We start from the raw sequence: 19,061 nt of genomic DNA, 5'->3' as shown, positions 1-19,061 counted from the left end.
GTTATGTAATTTTAATTCTTCTTTTATCAGCATTCGTTTATTCTTGCTATTTAGCCCAGCAACGTTCCAGGCTAGGCATTTTATTTCATGCATCTATATGTCGATTTAACCCAAAAAAGAGACAAAAATAATGCTTTACTATCGAGGTTTATCTTATATTTATCAGAGCATTGACTTAGTCTCCTGTATTGTGTTCTCATAATTCCCTTAAAAGAGGTTCCAATATCATTGTTTAGTTCCACCCCCTCAGCCTGCAAACTTTTTTTTTCTTTTGTTTTACCTCCCCCACCCACAACCCCCCAGAGTGCGGAGAACACCCTCCCACCGCCCCCCTCCCCCCTAGCTCTTACCCCAGCCGGGGTAGAGCTAACCCTCAGCATCTGCTGCCGCTGGATGGGCAGCTGGTTGGCAGCTCTGCACCGAAGCCCTCCCCCTCTCTGCGCTTAAACAATCCATAATCTATATATACACCGAGAAAGAAGAAAAAAAAAAGAAGAAAATAAGCTATTGTTAATCTTGCGTGATGTAAATGCACTAGCTAGACAAATTAGTAGCAAATTTATAGGAATAAGCACTAGAGAGAAAGTAATGCCAAAAAAGAAGAAAAAAAAAAAAAAAAAGGGAGCTTCTAGCAATAAAAGAAAAGAAAAAAAAAGTTCTCTTGCAGTGTCTCTGCTGTTCTGCTTAGTTCTTCGTTTTGGAGTTAGTCTTGCTTGGGCCAGCATCAGTGTCAGCTAGATATGCTTCTGCTTCTTTTGTGTCCGTAAAAAATTGGGTGCGGCCCCCTTTTGTTACCTTTAGACGTGCTGGTTCCTGAAGAAATACTTGGGCACCGCTTGACTTAATGGGATCTATCAGCTTGCGTAGCGACCATCGCCTATCCATGGTTTCTTTGCTGAGATCAGAGCGGACAAAAATCGAGATCGCACCAATAGTTACCGGGGCGTTAGGGCGAGCTCTCTGCCAGATTGCTTGGCGGGGTCATCCAAGATGGCGGAGTGAGGATCGACGCCAGCAACTCACCTGAGTCTACCCTCTCTCTGCAGCAAGATGCGAAATCCACCGAGGCTGTTTTGAAAAAAATACGGAGCTGAAACCGGGAGTTCTGAGCGTTGAAAAAAGAAAGAGCAGAGCTGGCTTCCTCGCACCGATGCAAGATGCAAAAAACACCGAGGCTGTTCTAAAGAAATACGGAGCTGAGACCAGGATTGCTGAGCACTGAGCGCTGAGCTGGAAAACGCAACAACGCGAGGTAGGCAGCTACGGTGCTGAGAACCCGGCACCAAGCACGGGTGTGTGCGCGAGGATCCTATGCTATGCTGCACTGCTGGCGGCTGAGAAAGAAAAGCTACAGAGCTGAAAAACCCGACTTCAAGCACGAGTGCGAGGGTTTCTATGCTGCGCTGCACCGCTGCACTGTTGAAAGTGAAAAAGTAACTGGCGGCCATAAGAGAAAAGGCTGACATATCTGAGAGCAGTGATTGAACCCGGACCCGGCGCCGATTTGAATAATTGCTCCACGCTGCATTGAGAAAAGGTACGGCAATGTCAATGTCAATGACGTGCTGATATCTTTTACTTGTGGAGATTAGAAAAACGTGATCCACTACCTGAAGAGAGCAATTCAATCTAATATAAATGTTCTACTTTGTTGCCAAAACTACGCTTCTCTGGCAGGCGATTTTTGATCGGCTCAGAGGCTCTGGGCTCCACTCATCTGGACTAGCACACCTGAGTAACTGGAGCCACAAGCTCACGAATTCTCTGAAACAAGGAGGAAGAATGTCACCAAAGCACCCGCCTAGGACTACAAGGAACAGTAAAAATACAGCAAGTAAACTGCCACCTTCTCCTCATTCACCTGTACAGCCACAGTGCGGCTCCTCTAGCGGCTCGTCTAGCCTGACAGCTGGAAAGGCATCTACCACTCCATTGTCCCCACAGTCGATGCCAACCAATACACCTCGGAAAGGGCTCACCTTCACAGCTTCAACTATGCCAAACGCCTCAGTTATTAACAAGGAGGGTGAAAAAAAGAAAAAAATGAAACTTCCTGCCCTTACAGAGAGGATTGAGGGTCCAGACACGGTGGGAGCTCAACGACTGGAGGACTGCAGCACCACAAAACAGGTACTGAAAAAGAATAATATTTCTAATATCTCTAACATTTCTTTGGCTACAATGGGGGAAAAAACTGGGCATCTGGAGGAAGTGGTTGCTAAAACTGCAGCTAAAAATGACGCTAAAAATGACGTTAAAAATGATACAGATAAGGAAACTTTGGTGGATATTTCAAAAGGGATCCAAGATATAGCGATAGCCAAAGTAACAGAATTAGAAACAGAAACTGAAACATCAAGCAAGTTAAGCTCTAATCCAGGCACAGATACTCAAAGTGATAATGGTGGGGCAGATGCAGAACTAACAGGCTTAACAGGCTTAATAGTCAGTACTAATAAAGGAGATATGGCCATGGCCCCTACAACAGAATTATCAGAAGGTGGGCCAGTGGAAGACTTGTCAGTAGAACAGACAGACATCACGGAACTAAGCTCTTTTGAAGACTGTGATGCCGAAACAGAAGATGAGTTTGGGGAGAAAGAGAACAATGTTGATAAAGGCATTAAATCAAAAGCCAAGAAAGGACGTACACAAAGAAACAAATCCAAGACAAAAAAAAGAAATATTAAACCTAGCCTATTGCTAAACAGCTCTGTGATAAATAACAGCCAGACTTTGACAAAAACTCTACAAGATAAAAGCCCGCTAATAAGATGGATGCTGCAACATTACTTTCTAGGCATATGTTTTATCTCAGTCCTGTATGAAGGCATATGAAAGCGATGATTTACATTGTAAGGATTCAGCGTATTTTAGGATCTGCTTTACTCTGCAAAACATGTTTCTATTTAACAGACGGCTATCTACAAAAGTCCGCCTCTGAAACAGAAATATGATTTTGTTTCATGAAAGGATACATTATTTGATCATCAAAAGGATTCACATCTAAGGGCTTTCACTCTGGGAGAATTGTATTTTTAAAACTGTTGAGCAAGAGTTTGTAAATAAGGATTTTTTAATTTGAAAAGTCAGGAAATTCCTACTCTAGGATTATGCCTGCGCTTGGAGAAAAATTCTGACTATTCCTGAATTCAGCTCCTTCTCCAGGGAATCAACGTATCTAATGGAGAAACAGGGATGAAGTTAGGACCACAAGTGATGGTCTGCAATGGAGGTGAATGTATGGGGTAAGAGGTGCATGTGGACACTGGAGGCATTCCAATTCACTGGAACAAAAATGTCATCCAAAATGTGTGAATTAAATCTGTATGATCTTAACTTTACATGCAACTTAGATGTTCTTCTCAATGGGAACATAAAACATGAATTTCAGACTGTATTGTCTGGTATAAACTCTGCAACATTGAAGGCATATCTACATTAGGTGGTTAGATGCTACAAGGAGGCGTGTAGAGGCACAATGCCAACCTCTAGTCTGTTTGGTCTTTACGACATAGGGATACTCTGTGTGGTAAGATGATGAAAACCACATGTAGAAAGGCCCATCGAGGAAATACATGTCTTATATCAGAGGCCACTCATGCGTGCCTCCTTGTTGGATTGGCAGGCCCCTAAGGTTCTGTGTGAGCTGCTGGGAGCCTCATCACAGCAAGCAATAATTCTCAAGTTATCCTCCTTTGAGCGACCAGAGGATCAGAAGACCAGAAACACTCTCATCATTTTTAAATTGAACTTTTCCTAAGAAAGTATTGGTGCAGGGCTGATCCAACAACCTTACCCAGGGTGTGGGGTAGCCAGTCTATCTATTTCATACCCCCACCAGGGAAAAACACCACCAACACAGACACCATCAGGCACATCAAACCCCTGTGAAGACAAAGTTACTCTCCAGCAGCAGCCACAACAAAGGCCCTGAGAACTGATGCTAATGGTCATCCAGTAAGCAACAGAGTAGACCCTAGCTTATTTGCAAATTATTTACGTGGTAGCCTAAGGGACCACAAAAGTAGTCAATTGTGTTTTAGAGGCCCACAGAAACAGTGATGGACCTCACAGTAGCACCTCTATATATTTGAAAAAAGTGGTGCCATCAATCTTTCAGGTCTCAGCATTAGTGATAACAGGAAAGATAGAGTTATGCTTTTATTTAAGTGTTTCTGACATCAACGTTTTGAAATGTCCTAGGAGTACATGGAGCTGTTATGTTGCAGGATCTCTGTTAGGCAATATAGTTTAGTGTTAGAGTTCCAGGGTAATGATCGTTGTTCCACACTATTTACTTTTGGAAGTGTCACAATGTCCATTAGATTGGCTTGTGAGTAGTGAAATTCAAAATGCATGCATATTTGTTAAACATCTTGAAAGATGTTTCATTAAAATGCTAATGCCAAATATATGGTAATGCCCTGAAACAAAGCTGTGACAAAGTTAGTAGGCCTTGCTTTCATAATAGCAAATCACTGGCAGGCTGTAGATTTATATAAGTGCAGTCTGGATTTTGGGGTAAGGATCTGTTTATGTATGAACTATTATAGGTGGCCAATGTTGATTTCATCAGTATTATATGAATATCTCAGTAAATAGGATTTCTGAAACATTTAATTCCTTTAAAGAAGCTGCTGGAGTACAAATGGACAATTTCCAATCTGATTAAAGACACTTCAGATCAAGTTCTTTATCAGTTCTTTACTGCTATGAAATATTGTATAACTGACAAGGTCTATAAAGGATCTACTGTTAGCTTATAGTAGATGTATCTGTCTTTTGACGAGGACCCTTTTGATTCACCAAGCAAGGTAGTAGGTTTTCATATTCATTGTTAACAAAGTATTTAGATATGGATTTTCAGACTGCCAGTTTGGCTGAAAAGTTTTAGAGTTCCAGTGGAATGATGGAGATAAGGCTTTTTTACTAGGTGAACTCTGACTCCAGAACATATTTGAGTTAATCCCTTTGTTTTCTCTTGTACCTTAAAACACATATCTTTATAGTTTCACTTCTTTGTTACTTAATATTGATGATTTTGTGTTTTTCCAGTTCTGTTTTTTACAATTAATTCTCTGCTAGTTTCTCTCCATTTTATTATAGTTAGAAATTGTACTTTTCCCCATTTTTGCTTTTCCATTATATATTTTATAAATATTATCCGAAAGGGAGCGGTTATGCCAAGTCCTTATTGATTGAGGTGGAGTCACATTGCTAATCACTGCTGGACAGAATTGCTATTGTAAATCTGAATTTTGACAACATTATTTATTTTTCCTCTGAACCATATTATTGGAAAGGTACATGAAGCATAACTGTATCATTGTTTTTATAGTTAGCTGTTTTTTGTCTCCAAAGTTAAAAGAGATTTCACTTAAATTATTTAAACTGAATTACTATCTTTTCCTAAAAAAATATACAGATGGTGATAATAGTTTTTAGTCCGAATCGTAGTCATAGTTTAAATTATGGATCGGTGCCTCTACATTCACTTTAAGTCCTGTACTGAATTTGAAGATCACATGAAGCCATGTTTTACTGGCCAGTTCTCAGAATGGCACAATAGGTGCTGCAGGCCGCAGGTGGCATTTAACGTCCAAGCCCTGAGTGCATTTTCTTCAGCATATATTACGGCTTGTAAGCAAGTTAAATATTTCCAGCTGCAAGCTGAGGAACATAAGCATGTTATTCCTACGCTAGGGCCGAAATTGGAGGGATATCACAGAAAAGATTGTCATTTCCATCGCAATTGTTGTAAAAAAAAAGGACCCTATTTTGTCAAACAAGTTTTTAAATCATACTGAAGCACACTTTGCTGCTTAATTGAGTCACAGAAAAAAATAAACATATTACTGTAGTGCTAAAATTCATTACCTGCAATTATCAAAATTCTCCAGGTTTTTAAGCCAAAATAACACAGCCCCATTATTTCACTTACTATTTCTTCACTACTGTGTACATTTTGAAGTGGTCTTTGTGACACATTCATTCAAATTTGTATTTCACCACACTCTAGGGTACAGGGTTTTATTTCACGGTATAAAGAAGTGAACATCTAAAGCTGCATACAGATAAACAACTAATATTGTGTTTTAAGTGGTTGTTAATATTGAGAATTGAAGCATACCAAGTACGAGTGAATAGTGTTATTTGAAAGCATGCGGTCTGATTTAGGGTTTGACAGACAGAGAAGGGTCCGCCCGAATGTCAGAAGGCATTTACAGCCTGATTCATCCTTCTCCCGTTTTGCGAGCCCCTAATAGCGATGCATAGCGAATCGCTATTAAGGACTCGCAAAACGGGATTCATGTAGAAATTGCATAAAGAAATGCGATTCCTACATATTCCTTATTTGCGATTAGCAAATTGCTAATCGCAAATAAGGAATAACTCGCCATTCATTCCTATGGGCCAAAAGGCCCATAGGAATGAATGGGGAGTATTCCTTATTTGCGATTAGCAATTTGCTAATCGCAAAAAAGATAGCGAATTGAAGGGTGCCAGGGGTGTCCAAAGGACACCCTGTAGCACCCCTCAAATGAAATTTTACACAGGTGTTGCACACGCACATGTCCAAAGGACATGTGTGTGTGTAACATGCAACTCAGAAAAATGCATTTAAATGCATTTTTCGGAGTTTTCGCAATTTACCACGAGGTCTGACCTCGCGGTAAATTGCGGCCAGAAATTGCGAATTCGCAAAGAAAATTTGGATGATGAATTGCATTTAAGGAATCTCAAATAGAGATTCCTTAAATGTAATTCCTCGCAAAATTGCGAGATCGCAATTAGCGATTTTTGCATTTGGGATGCTGAATCCCAAATGCAAATATCGCACTCGCAAAGGGCCAGATTCTCAGAATCTGGCCCTTTGCGAGCGCAATTTTGTTTGATGAATCTGGAGGTAAGTCCTGTATCCTGACTGAACTTCGCCAACCAAATTTGTTGCAGGGGGTGTGGCATTGAAACTGCTACCTTAAAAATACTTGATGGTTTCCATGAATTGGTTTACAAGGGTGACACTTGTCATACTTGAAGTTGACCACCACTGGCTTCTCAAGATCCTCTAGTCCAGTATGTGCTTCTAAGGAAAAGCCCTCAATTGGTTCACCTCCTTCCTCGCAAACCACAAATAACTGGTTAGTTTGGGTTCAGGTATTCTTAACCCAACCAGTTTCATCGGATATGGATCTACACTCCCACACCAGTGCTATGCAACCTGTTTCTGATGCCATTAAAAAATATAGTGGAGAAGGATGTGTCTACCAATATTCTATTGACACCAGGGTGTACCTGGACACAAACTCGCTTGAAGATATATATGCATCCTTAAAAAGTTAATGGAAAAACTGCATGACTGGAGTACCTCAAAGTTCTTCAAACTCACCCTGAAGAAAATAGAACTCTTCCATCTCCAGAAATAACACCCACAAAAATTCAATAACAGGACATCAATTTAAACTAACTCTTTTCCTCTGAAATTACTTCATTGGGCATCTGGGTTAACCCATCCATATAATTGACATCCCATTTCAACCATACAGCAAATATAGTTCAGAATGCCACATGTCTCCCCTAAAAAACATAAACCCTTCCTATCACCAATGGACGTCCATCTTGTGATCAATAGCCTGGTAATTACCCACATTGACTATAGGAACATATCTCTCATAACAGTCACTAGGTTTTCACTTTGCCCTCTTAAGCGTCAACCATTCAGCTTCGTGTCTGGTTCGCACAACCTCAAAAATAAGATCACATCATCGTTCTAGTACGCAAACTTCACTGGCTCCCCAATAAGGCCAGAATTAGGTTCAAATTGGCATGCATACTTTTGAAAGCCATTCACTTGGCACACTCACATTTTCATGATCTACCACAAAATGTTTCTGGAGGAAACTTGCAACTAAAATTATACAAACTGAAAATTCAGTCTCATCATTTAAAATTCTTCTATGAAGCAGCAACAACCCTCTGGAACTGGAAATTAAGACCTCCTAACTTCCTACAAGAAATTAAAAATGTTTCTATTTAACTGCTATCTGAATCAATTCCTGAAATGAAATGGCCTTTATGTTCTCCTCCTCTCCATCTTCCCGTGTTCACCCCATTCTTCTTCTGCCCTACTCCTGTCCCACTCTCCTTCATTTCTTACTATCTTTATTCTTCCCAATCCACACCATATACTCCCCAAACCTATGTTCTCCTACCTCCAGTTGTCATGACATTCAGTACTAATCTGGTCTTTCGTAGCTCGTTCTGATCCTACTTATGTTCTTGTGTAATTCAAGACTTTTGTCTCTCTTATTTTGTTGCAGAGTAAATCACACTCCAGAGTAGAGTAGTATTATGGGAGAATGTAAAAGAATTAGCTATTACATTTTTCATCTCTTACTAATCATTGTATTTAATTATTCCTAAATGAGAAGACACCAAATGTCATTTGAGATGTCGTCAATGTTGTCATCAGAGATTTCTCTGACCATGATAGAAGGATCTTTTAGCCTCAGTGTCTGCAGATTGCGACTGTTTTTTTATTCTAGCACTAGGCAAAGCTTTGCAATCAGTCTAGCTACTAGTACTGGATATTAGTTTAAGCCCCAGAGTTTAGTGTTATGCATTACTACAAAAAGTAGGCAGAGTCTCCTTAAAAAAGCAAGAATTTCATAAAACACCCCAGGACACCATAACTAGCCTCTTTTACTGCTGTTCTTCAACAACTAATTCCTATGTTACTTGTTTTCTTCTGCTGTAGCCTTTGTTTTTTATTTTGCCTAGTTAAGTTGTTATATTCTTTTAAAAAGAAAAATGTGCTGCTTCTTTGAACATGTGCCACACCTTTATTTTTTATTTTTACATTTTAGCCTGGCAGGATGTGTTGCCAGAATATCCATTTCAGAATATTACCTAAATATCGTCTACAAAAATATTACCTCATTTGAGTTAATAGCAGAAAATACGTAGAAACGTAGATGTCACTCGTTGTAATGTATTGTAATTACTGAAATCTTAACACTGTATATATTCTCCTCCTACACAGGGTATCAGTCACTGGAGAGCAGTTGTCATGTTTGAAACTGAAGTTGCTAAAGCAAGTTAAGTTTTGTTGTAGAATGGTTTTCCTGGGATGAAGGAACATAGCATGAAGAAATGACAGGCATATTTGTACCTGTTTGGTATATATTATGTAGTACATCCTTCACGAAGGACAAACTCCAGTGCAAGCAAAAGAAGCTTTTCGTACAAACTAAACCAAGATTTCCAGGAAAAAGAAACATTTGTGCCTGTGTTGACAAAGCCAAAGAAATAGCAATATGCCATTATTTTAACAGTATCTTTGCCATATAATACTAGCTATAAGGGTCTCAGGTGATAAATGCTTGGTTCTTATGCTGCCAGGCATTTCCATTGTTCTCCCTTTGACAGAGTAGCTGCATGACATCTCCAGAATGATCCTATCTGCACCTTAATGAAAAAAGACTTTACTTTCTGTGTGTGGCTAGGCACATTGTGAAAGTTGAGCTCTCTTTCAAGCGGCTAACCTACCACAATCACACGCTTACGATATGGGTATGAAACTAAACTGATTTATCCTAGTCATGTTCTCAGCAGTCCCTTACAGCCCTCTCTCCTTCTGTTCACTGTAGAGAAGGGTCTGCATATGATTAATTTCAAAATTATGCATCTTCAATTGTGATCACTCACTGTCTTTCTACATGGCCAAATGTCCATAATATAACTTAACTAGGCTGTAGAACATTTTTCACATATAATAATCAAGAATTAATGAAACAATGCAGTAAAAATAAAAACAAACAAAAATATTGAAGAGGAAGGATAAATATAGACGCAAGGCTAGTTAAAATGCATTTACTTGGTCATTTAAGGGTGTTGTTAAATGTGTCTCTGGATCCACCTTTGCACATGCTATATAGAAACTTACTACTTCTACTACTATTACTACCAGTAGTACTTGATGGCTGCTAAAAATACTCTGGCTTATCCACCAATCCACTACTTCCACCTCTCCCCACATACAGAATGAGGGGAATGGTGGCTTTCCTAATAGGAGTGCCACCGCCAGGGCTACATTGATGGCTGTCACCAGTAGAAATGGTATGAGAGGACCTGCTTTATCTGTAAATCTTGCAGGTTATAGGCAAGAAAAAATAAACACATTCTCGCCTTGTGCGTAAACTTCTAAAATGTGTGGGACATAGTCTTATTTCAGAGGTGAGTCTTCAGAAAAAACAAAAGTAATAACAGGTCCATTATGGTATCAGACATCATTACTTGTTTCCCCACGACGCAGCACTTTCTCAGAGGCAGAATCTCTTTGGGGGAAAAACAGGATCCTGTGGCAAGTCATATGCTAAACGAGGTCCTTAGAATTTAAGGGAGGTAACTCTTGGGGAAGGATCCTCATTAAAGACATTAGTATAAATAAAATACACCATAATCCATGACCTGACCTAACTTATGTGTAAGGAAAGGGAACATAGGTTCTATTTTTATTAATCACTAGCTGTACCCAGCCACACATTGCTGTGGCTCAGTCTGGTTAAATGGAAGAGAAAGAAAAGAGTAAGCGCACATTTCTAACATGTTTAATTTCACAATGCTTGTGGGTATACAATATGTTTTTGTGACTATTGTCTGTATGTGTCCCTTGTAGTTGTTGCACAGCAAGCAAATCGATAGGGTCTGTTCTGCCTTTCGATTAAAAACACGCGCGTATTGTACATGCGCGTATTCTAATCCAACGTTGTGTATATATAAACACGCGCTAATGTTGCAAAGTGAACCAACTCCTCCTCCTCCCTCCACCCCCTTCCCAGTCTCCATCCTGACACCCCTTTTCCATCCTAATATATGTAGACTATTGTCTCTATGAGTCCTTAATGTTGCAAAGTGAACCAACTCCTCCCCCCCCTTTCTGGTCTGCCATCCTGACACCAACTGTCCATCCGAATATATGTAGACTATTGTCTCTATGCGTCCCTTGTATTTGTTGCGCAGCAACCAAATCGATAAGGTCTGTTCGGCCTTTCGATTAAAAACACGCGCATATTGGACAGGCGTGTATTCGAATCCAACGTTGTGTATATATAAACACGCACTAATGTTGCAAAGTGAACCAACTCCTCCCACCTCCCTCCACCCACTTCCCAGTCTGCCATCCTGACAGCAACTGTCCATCCTAATATATGTAGACTATTGTCTCTATGCGTCCTTTCTTAATGTTGCAAAATGAACCAACTCCTCCCCCATCCCTCCACCCACTTCCCGGTCTGCCATCCTGACACCAACTGTTCATTCTAATATATGTAGACCATTGTCTCTATGCGTCCCATGTATTTGTTGCGCTGCAACCAAAGTGATAGGGTCTGTTCGGCCTTTCGATTAAAAACACACGCGTATTGGACATGCGCGTATTCAAATACATTGTTGTGTATATATAAACACACGCTAATGTTGCAAAGTGAACCAACCCCTCCCTCCACCCACTTCCCGGTCTGCCATCCTGACACCAAGTATCCATCCTAAAATATGTAGACTATTGTCTCTATGCGTCCCTTGTAGTTGTTGCGCAGCAACCAAATCGATAGTGTCGGTTCGGCCTTTTGATTAAAAACATGCGCATATTGGACACGCGCGTATTCGAATCCAACGTTGTGTATATATAAAAATGCTCTTAATATAATCCAACGTTGTGTCAAAATTTCAAAGCAATCGGTGAATAACTTTCGGAGATTTAAGATTTTGAACAAACAAACATTGACATTTTTATGTGTCTGTTCGTGCTTTCGATTAAAAACACGCGTGTATTCGTATTCAAATCCAACGTTGTGTATATATAAACACGTGCATATTCAAATCCAACATTGTGTCGAAATTTCAAAGCAATCGGTGAAGAACTTTCGTAGATTTACGATTTTGAACAAACTAACATTTACATTTTTATTTATATAGAAGATGTGATATTGGCTGAAATTTATGTTCATCAAGATATCACATAAAATTAAGAATTTGGTCTACCCTTGTGCTTGTAAAGTTAAGATAATGCACACCTATTAAACACATTACAGCTGAGGAACAGGCTTTACAGATTAGTTGAGAATATATGTGTCATCTCTCTTGTGAGTATTTGTGAAACATGGGATACACAGTAAAAGAAAATCAATATTTTTTCTGTGTAATGAGGTCTGCTACGCCAGAGGTGTAACTGATGGTGGAGCATACTTTGGTAGGCAATAGCGAGGGTGTGTGTTGTGGACAGGCATTTGTGCTGATGTGTATATTGTTGCAGGGAGTTGATTTGAATCAGATGTAGGATGAGTGTATTGAGTTTGTTGATGGGAATGGGAGGAGGCGATATGAGAGTTCACAGTGTTACATTGACCAGTGGATCTGTCCATCTCACTTTTCCATTCCTAGCAAGCACAAACAGGGATGTTTTGGGTAGCAGCATTCTTCTGAAATCACTATCTTTAACAAAGAATAGTTATTATGTGATACATGTACTCGTAGTTCAATGCAAGCAAAAACTCATTTGATTTGCTAGATATCTGCATATATATACTGAATCACAATTCTATGAAATTAAATGCTATGTGTGTGAGAACATTCTACAAAAATGCAGCATTAATTCCGTTTGACTTCCATGCCAATGAACATTGATCTCAGTCTGTGATTAGTCACTAACACTTCCAAGTCCGTTCAGAATTGTGTTAAATTTTTTCTGGGAAATGGAGCCAAAAGATGAAAGCTCAAGGACTGCCTACCTTACATGTCACTGATATTGCATTATAATTATTGGAACTTAAAACGATAAAGAAAGGCTGTCCTACTGCACAGACTATCAGCCAGTTCAATATTTCTTTACCCCTCTTCCATATTCCACAATAAATAGTTGTAGATTCTCAGTTGATTTTTGATTGTTGGTGTTCTTCAGGTAGGACATCATTTCCTGGTGCTCGGCTATGACTCAATTAAACCCCTTTTAATATACACTGCATCATCTGAGGAGTTATCATTTGCAATGCTGGAAGACAACACAACATATTTGGTGAGGAGTTTTAGTTTTTCTTGTTCAGGGTGGAGGCTATTGACCATACCACCAACCCGTGGATAGACAGTGTGACAAACATGGTGCATTTGTATATGTGATTGTAGAAAGCGCACCCGAAGGACTGAACATAGACCTTGTATTCGTGTTTCTAAAGGTATGTATAGAAGATGGTGGTTTGAACTGGCTGTCATAGCGATGTGCGACTTCTCTTCTATATTTAATGGTGACATTGGTTGAGAAGTGTACCACTAAGATTGGCTATCTCATTTGGAATTTTTTTTTTAAGAAAGAGCTCTTCATTTTTTGGTTGTATTTGTTTGTTTTTGCTTATTATGTAATTGTTATATTAGTTTGCTTCATTAGATTGCCATTTTATTCCCTATCAAATGTTGGCGTAATGCCATGGAGGCAGTTAGAATGGCACAAACATCTTTTTTCATAAGTGGGAGAACAGGTTTCATCTTTTCTTCAATGGACAATAACTTTTTGATAGTTAATTTCAATATTGGGTGAAAACATTCTCCTTTGAGAAATCCAACCATGTTATTACATAATGTAGGTACATAAGGCAGACACATATATGGGAGTTTAAATGAACTTAACGTGGGGGAATGTGATGGTAACATTAGACATGTCTGTGAAATGTCAGTAAGAATATTAAAGTTACACTTTCAACCCCCCATCATCAGAATTTTGGAAAAACACTTATTTTTTGCAAGAAATCCCGAAGCGATGAGAGTATGGGCTCAATAGATTGGCTACAAGGGCATCTTCACAATAGTTGGCCCCAGTGGTGTTGGTTGGTGTCCAAGAAATGGGCAATAGCACCTTTCTGTGTGTGCATTTAAAGGATGTGAATAAGTACCAATGGATAGATAGACACCCACTCCGCAACATGTCAGTGAAATTATAGAGTGAGTGGTGTGTCAGCACCATCCAATCATTGAAACTGGCATTTTATGTCAGTACGGATCACAGGTCTCCCATAAAAAAAAATCTAGGTAAATAAGGTTGTGTGCAGATGTCAATCACCAATGTGGGATAAATATTAAGAGTACATTTAGTCAATGGGCTCAAAAGAATGCTCCCAGTCCAGTGATAGGGACCTCACCATGTGGGTATTTGAGAAGTAGAACGCCGGGTATAAAAAACAAATGTTGGTGAGTAGAGCAAGGTAATTATCAGAAAAAGTACAAAGCAAAATATGGCTTGAAGACTGATGCGAAGCAAAGCGTCTTAAAGAATGATGACATTTATTATATGAGGCATCCATGTGATTTTGGGTTTCCCCATTTTTCAAAAGCTATAAAAATAAGTGATGAAGAATCCGGTGGTTCTAGAGGATGTTGAGGGTGTGTAAGATGGACAAGATTTGAAAAGCTAATGCTGTTTTGCATCATAATACACTGAAAGATCTGGAGGGTGTTTTAAATGCTCATACCAAGAAGGGTAATGAAGCTGAAGATGTGTTGAGAAAATCTTGTCGAACAAGTAACTGACTGACTTGGTTGGGAGATTTTGTATTTTTTTTAAATAAAGCGTAATTTTCTTTTCTACACATATGACATGTGGGGTCTTACTCTGTCCTTATATCTAGATCATTTTAGTTTACAGTTTATGAAATTCTACTCATATTTTTATAGTTTGTATTATTATGTTTTCCAAATTGTGTGGGTGGAAGCCTTAGTTTAATGTACTATGTTTACTGGTACCTTTACACTGTACATATTAGTCCTTAGGTTGCAAAGCGTGTTCATTCATTGCACAGCACATGCATTCATCGATGTTTCTTTTCCCTGAATTCTGTATCCTGTATTGGATCATTAACTGAGTCAAGACTTAGGGGTCATTAGGATTGCGGTTGTTCCGCATCGCCGGCCCGGAGGATGTGGAAAAACCGCTGCGGAGCCTACAAAGACCCCCTGCCAGATTAGGATGGCTGGGGGGTCAGGAAGACCGTCCGCCGCTTTTCCGCCGCGGTCGCCTTACGACCGAGGCGGAAAAGCTCTAATATGGAGGCGGTGTCTAACAGACACCGCCAGCCATATTAGGATGGGGCAGAACAAATGCCTTTCCGCGGCGGCTTCTCTGCTGTGGAAAGGCATACGGTGTTTTCTTTGGGGGCCTGTTGAGGGCCCTCAGGGTGACGGGGGGTGGGGGGTGCACATGGGGGGTACCTATGGTACCACCCTGCATTTGCATGCACAAAGCGGCAGGCACCGCGCGGTGCAAATGCGAAGCATGCATATTTAACCTTGCGGCGGGTGCTGCTTCAAGCAGCACCCGACGCAAGGTTAAATATTGAGGATGTGACCACCAGGGTGGCGGTCACATCCTAATTGCACTGGAGTGAACGCCGCAGCCCCTGCGGACGTTCCCTCCACCTCGAGGGTCGTGGACGGACGCAGGTCCGTCCGCGATCCTAATCGGCCCCATAATTTGGTGGTGCATGACTATGGCTCCTTTAAAGTAGCTATAACCTGCATTAGAGTTATAATATTATATTTTGTAAGCTTCCAAGACACCAGAACATCACCATAAATCACCAATGAACAATAAATGTTCCAAAATTTCCAACACCAAAACTTTTTATTAATTTCAAATTATTTCTAGATATAATGTACAAAAATAAATTACCCATCACTTGCATTTGTATGGCACTAAAATGTTCCAAAAAATACAAATCCCTCTACATTATGAAGTATCGCCATCTGAAGGGGAGGTATAGTTGGCGAATATGTTTTCTGCTAAGGTTAATTTAAAAAAATCTGATAGAAATCCTGTATGATCTATAATATTGTTATGCATCAAACGTAGGCTCTTGAGCTTCATATACTCAAAAATCAATTTGACAATATTATGAAAATTGCTAACGATTAACTAAAAAGCTTTCAAATGTGTTCTAGTTTATCCCAGATCATAAGCAAAGAAGAGTATGCAGCTGCTGAGATTAATACTGAAATTCCTCTCCTTCAGAAATCAGTTTTTATCCAGTTTTTCTAAAATGTAGCCATCCACATTACCACAAATAACTGCTACAGTCAGAGTCAAATCTGTTGATGTTTTTACAGAAAATCAGGGCCAAAGCTTTACAATTCCAGCACCAATCGTCACTATTAAGTACGCTTGTTGAATTAATTCCTAGCCTTGGTGCTATAGGTTTGAGATGTGACCCACATACATCCCACTGTGGCAGTAAAATCATTTTGCCCCGTTTCTAAACAATAGACTGACCCTGCACCCGAGAGAGAACTATATTCTTCATAGTATGACCAGTGTGGTACACTTTGTAGTAATTCATAAGAACAATTGTCACAAACAGAATTTGACTTCCCAAAACAGAAACTATATTAAGCAGTCTTGATTGTAGTTGAATCACATTCTTTGTTGAAATTCTTTAAATCTCCTTATTCTTGTCTTTAAAAACAACAACCAATTGGTTTGCCGCCAATGCGTTTCATCCCACTTGGGGTTTCTTCAGGGGGAAAGGCAATGACAAAACACTATTTACAATATGTACATAATAAAACATGAGATTAATTACAATTGCATAAAGGGAATAATATAATGATTTTACATAGTATTTCATGAATGCATATAGAACATTAGACATGGTGTTCTGTTTTATTTTCTACACTTTTCGAGTTAATACTCAGAGAAGCCATTCACATAAAATATACACATCACAAGTTTTGTGAAAGGAGGGGGGAGCATAACTACATTACATATCATTCATTTTTCTATATTCTAGCAGAGCTAAAAGAGTAGAAAGTTGTTTTATGAATTTACTAAACCATTAGTGTAGCATAGACTTTTATATTATGCATCTCTTAATTTCCATTGTGATTAGCCAACATTACTCAATAAATCACACCTTCTAATGTGATCTATCTAAAAAGATTGAGCTCTTTCCTATCAATTTGTTGTAGATAACCTGTACTTAGTCAGGTTCTCATGATTTTAAATAAACATCAGTGTGTCATTGGCGATTGATTAAAACCCAGTGTTAAATTTAGATAAAGTATTGGCCTATCCACACACAACATTTTGTACAGGAACATCCAATTAGGCTCAGAAAATATTTTACCTTATTATAGTCTTGTTCCTTGAGTTGTTGGTAAGTATGGCTCCAGGTCAACCTTAGCAGCAACCACGTTAGAAAAGGTATCAATGAATAAATGTAATTTGCATGTCACACAGGGGCAATAAAAGCATCCTGCATACTGTATCTTACAATTTCACAAAATAAAGAGAAATAAGCACACCATTTCTTTCTTTCTCGTGCAACATTTCATTATCGTTCAGTTTGAACAAATGGAGAAAAGCTCCAGTATGCATTCATGTATTATCACTAGCCTATTTCCATATGTTTAGATCATTCAAGAAATTCAAGATTTTATGACCACCTGCATATAACCATGGGTACAGGTACTTCCTCTAATACAGCAAGAAACCATGTTTAATAGTGAAAACCAGCTCTGCTTCAAGATTACAGACGTTATGGGTTATTCTTTTGTCTTGAGCACATAAATCACTCGAACAATGCTAATATTGAAGTCAAAGATCACTTACTACACATAACCATCCCTTTCGTTCCTGAGGATTCCTATTTTCTGACCGGATTTGTCCCAATTTGAAAATGTCGCTCTATATAGCAAGAAATGTGATGCGTTTAAATAAGTCAACTGAACAGTAGTTATAGTGACAATCAAATCGAAGTAAAAAACCTGGTGAGCTGTATATATTAACCTACACGATTGACATTAAAAAAGTGTGTCATGGATTGACTTACTAAAAAAAGCCGGTGCTCAATGCCTATGATTTCTTTGGAATATGCCTTCTAATAGATTCAGTCAGTGTAAGCGGATGTCCAAATTTCTCTCACCAGTAAAACCTTAAATTATGTATGCATTAGGCTTAAGAACTATATGCATGTGGTATAACATCAAGTAGCCTTATATCTAGCAGGAAACGGTGTGGTGTATAGCTATAGTCTTAGCCCGCAAAGGAGTTCCTCTGAGAAGCTCTATTAATGAGACAACCACCACCGTGTTGAAAGTGTACTGGGCTGGTTAACTCGTCAACACAACCAAATTCAATTGTGTGATTACTGACATGTGAATACATGTTAAGCAGATCACTGTCATGTACAAGTTCATCATAAAGAGTGAGTGACCAATGTTGCACATTTATATCATAATTCAGAGTCTGAGACCGTATTAATTCGACCATAGGGCAGATAAACCAGTCCTGCAAACACTGATGTGCTCACTCGCATCTATATCGCAGCAAGCATAAGATGATATAATGACAATGCCTGTCAATTTATCCAAAATGTGCTCCAACTGTAGACAGAGAGCTCTCAACAAGCCCAGCTCCGAAATACTTTATTGTCACTACAAAACACAACATTTCAAATCAACCCTAAAATATGAGCATACGCTGTACCTTATCGAGAAAGACGATAGAGAAGAACAGCCTGAAATAAGAAATATATTCAATGTTTTACACGAACAACCAGCAGCGCATCTGATTAGTAAAATACGCGATCGCAGCAGCACTCACGTAGTGTTGTAGCTTCCTCTAGAATAACACAATCGGTACCGTATCTCCAAACTCGAAACAAACGAGTTTTGCTTGCAGTTTATATACTCTATTTAAAAAGCCCGCACCTGATAAGAGTGAGCAATGTCCCAGATCACATGACCTACTAGGTAACTGTGGTCGCCATCTTGGCATGTCTAATTACTGCTTTGTTTATAATTGTGCACGAAAAACTAGCAGAGCATCAGATTAATAAATTATGCGATCGCAGCAGTGTTCACATAGCGTTGTAGCTTCCTCTAAATCGACACAATACGCACCGTGTCGCCAAAGTTGCATAAAGGTTTCTCAAAACAAACGAGTTTTACTTGCAGTTTATAAAAACGCCCGCTACTGATGAGTGCCGGCTATGTATTCGATCACATGACCTACCAGGTCA

The 19,061-nt window shown here is 39.3% G+C and overlaps 1 protein-coding gene across 1 annotated transcript in view; it reads left to right on the top strand.

The window, feature by feature from the left end:
* Nucleotides 1-1,782: 1,782 nt before the first annotated feature.
* The window catches only part of LOC147660716 (melatonin receptor type 1A-like), a 48,563-nt gene continuing 31,284 nt past the window's right edge, over nucleotides 1,783-19,061 (top strand). Inside the window, exon 1 of the mRNA XM_086951513.1 lies at nucleotides 1,783-2,647. Within this exon, the coding sequence (XP_086807639.1) occupies nucleotides 1,783-2,647 (865 nt within the window). The remainder of the gene's footprint in view (nucleotides 2,648-19,061) is intronic.

Source organism: Lissotriton vulgaris, unplaced genomic scaffold (assembly GCF_964263255.1).
Source record: "Lissotriton vulgaris unplaced genomic scaffold, aLisVul1.2 SCAFFOLD_1111, whole genome shotgun sequence".
NCBI lineage: Eukaryota > Metazoa > Chordata > Amphibia > Caudata > Salamandridae > Lissotriton > Lissotriton vulgaris.
This window is presented reverse-complemented; position numbering and strand designations above follow the sequence as displayed.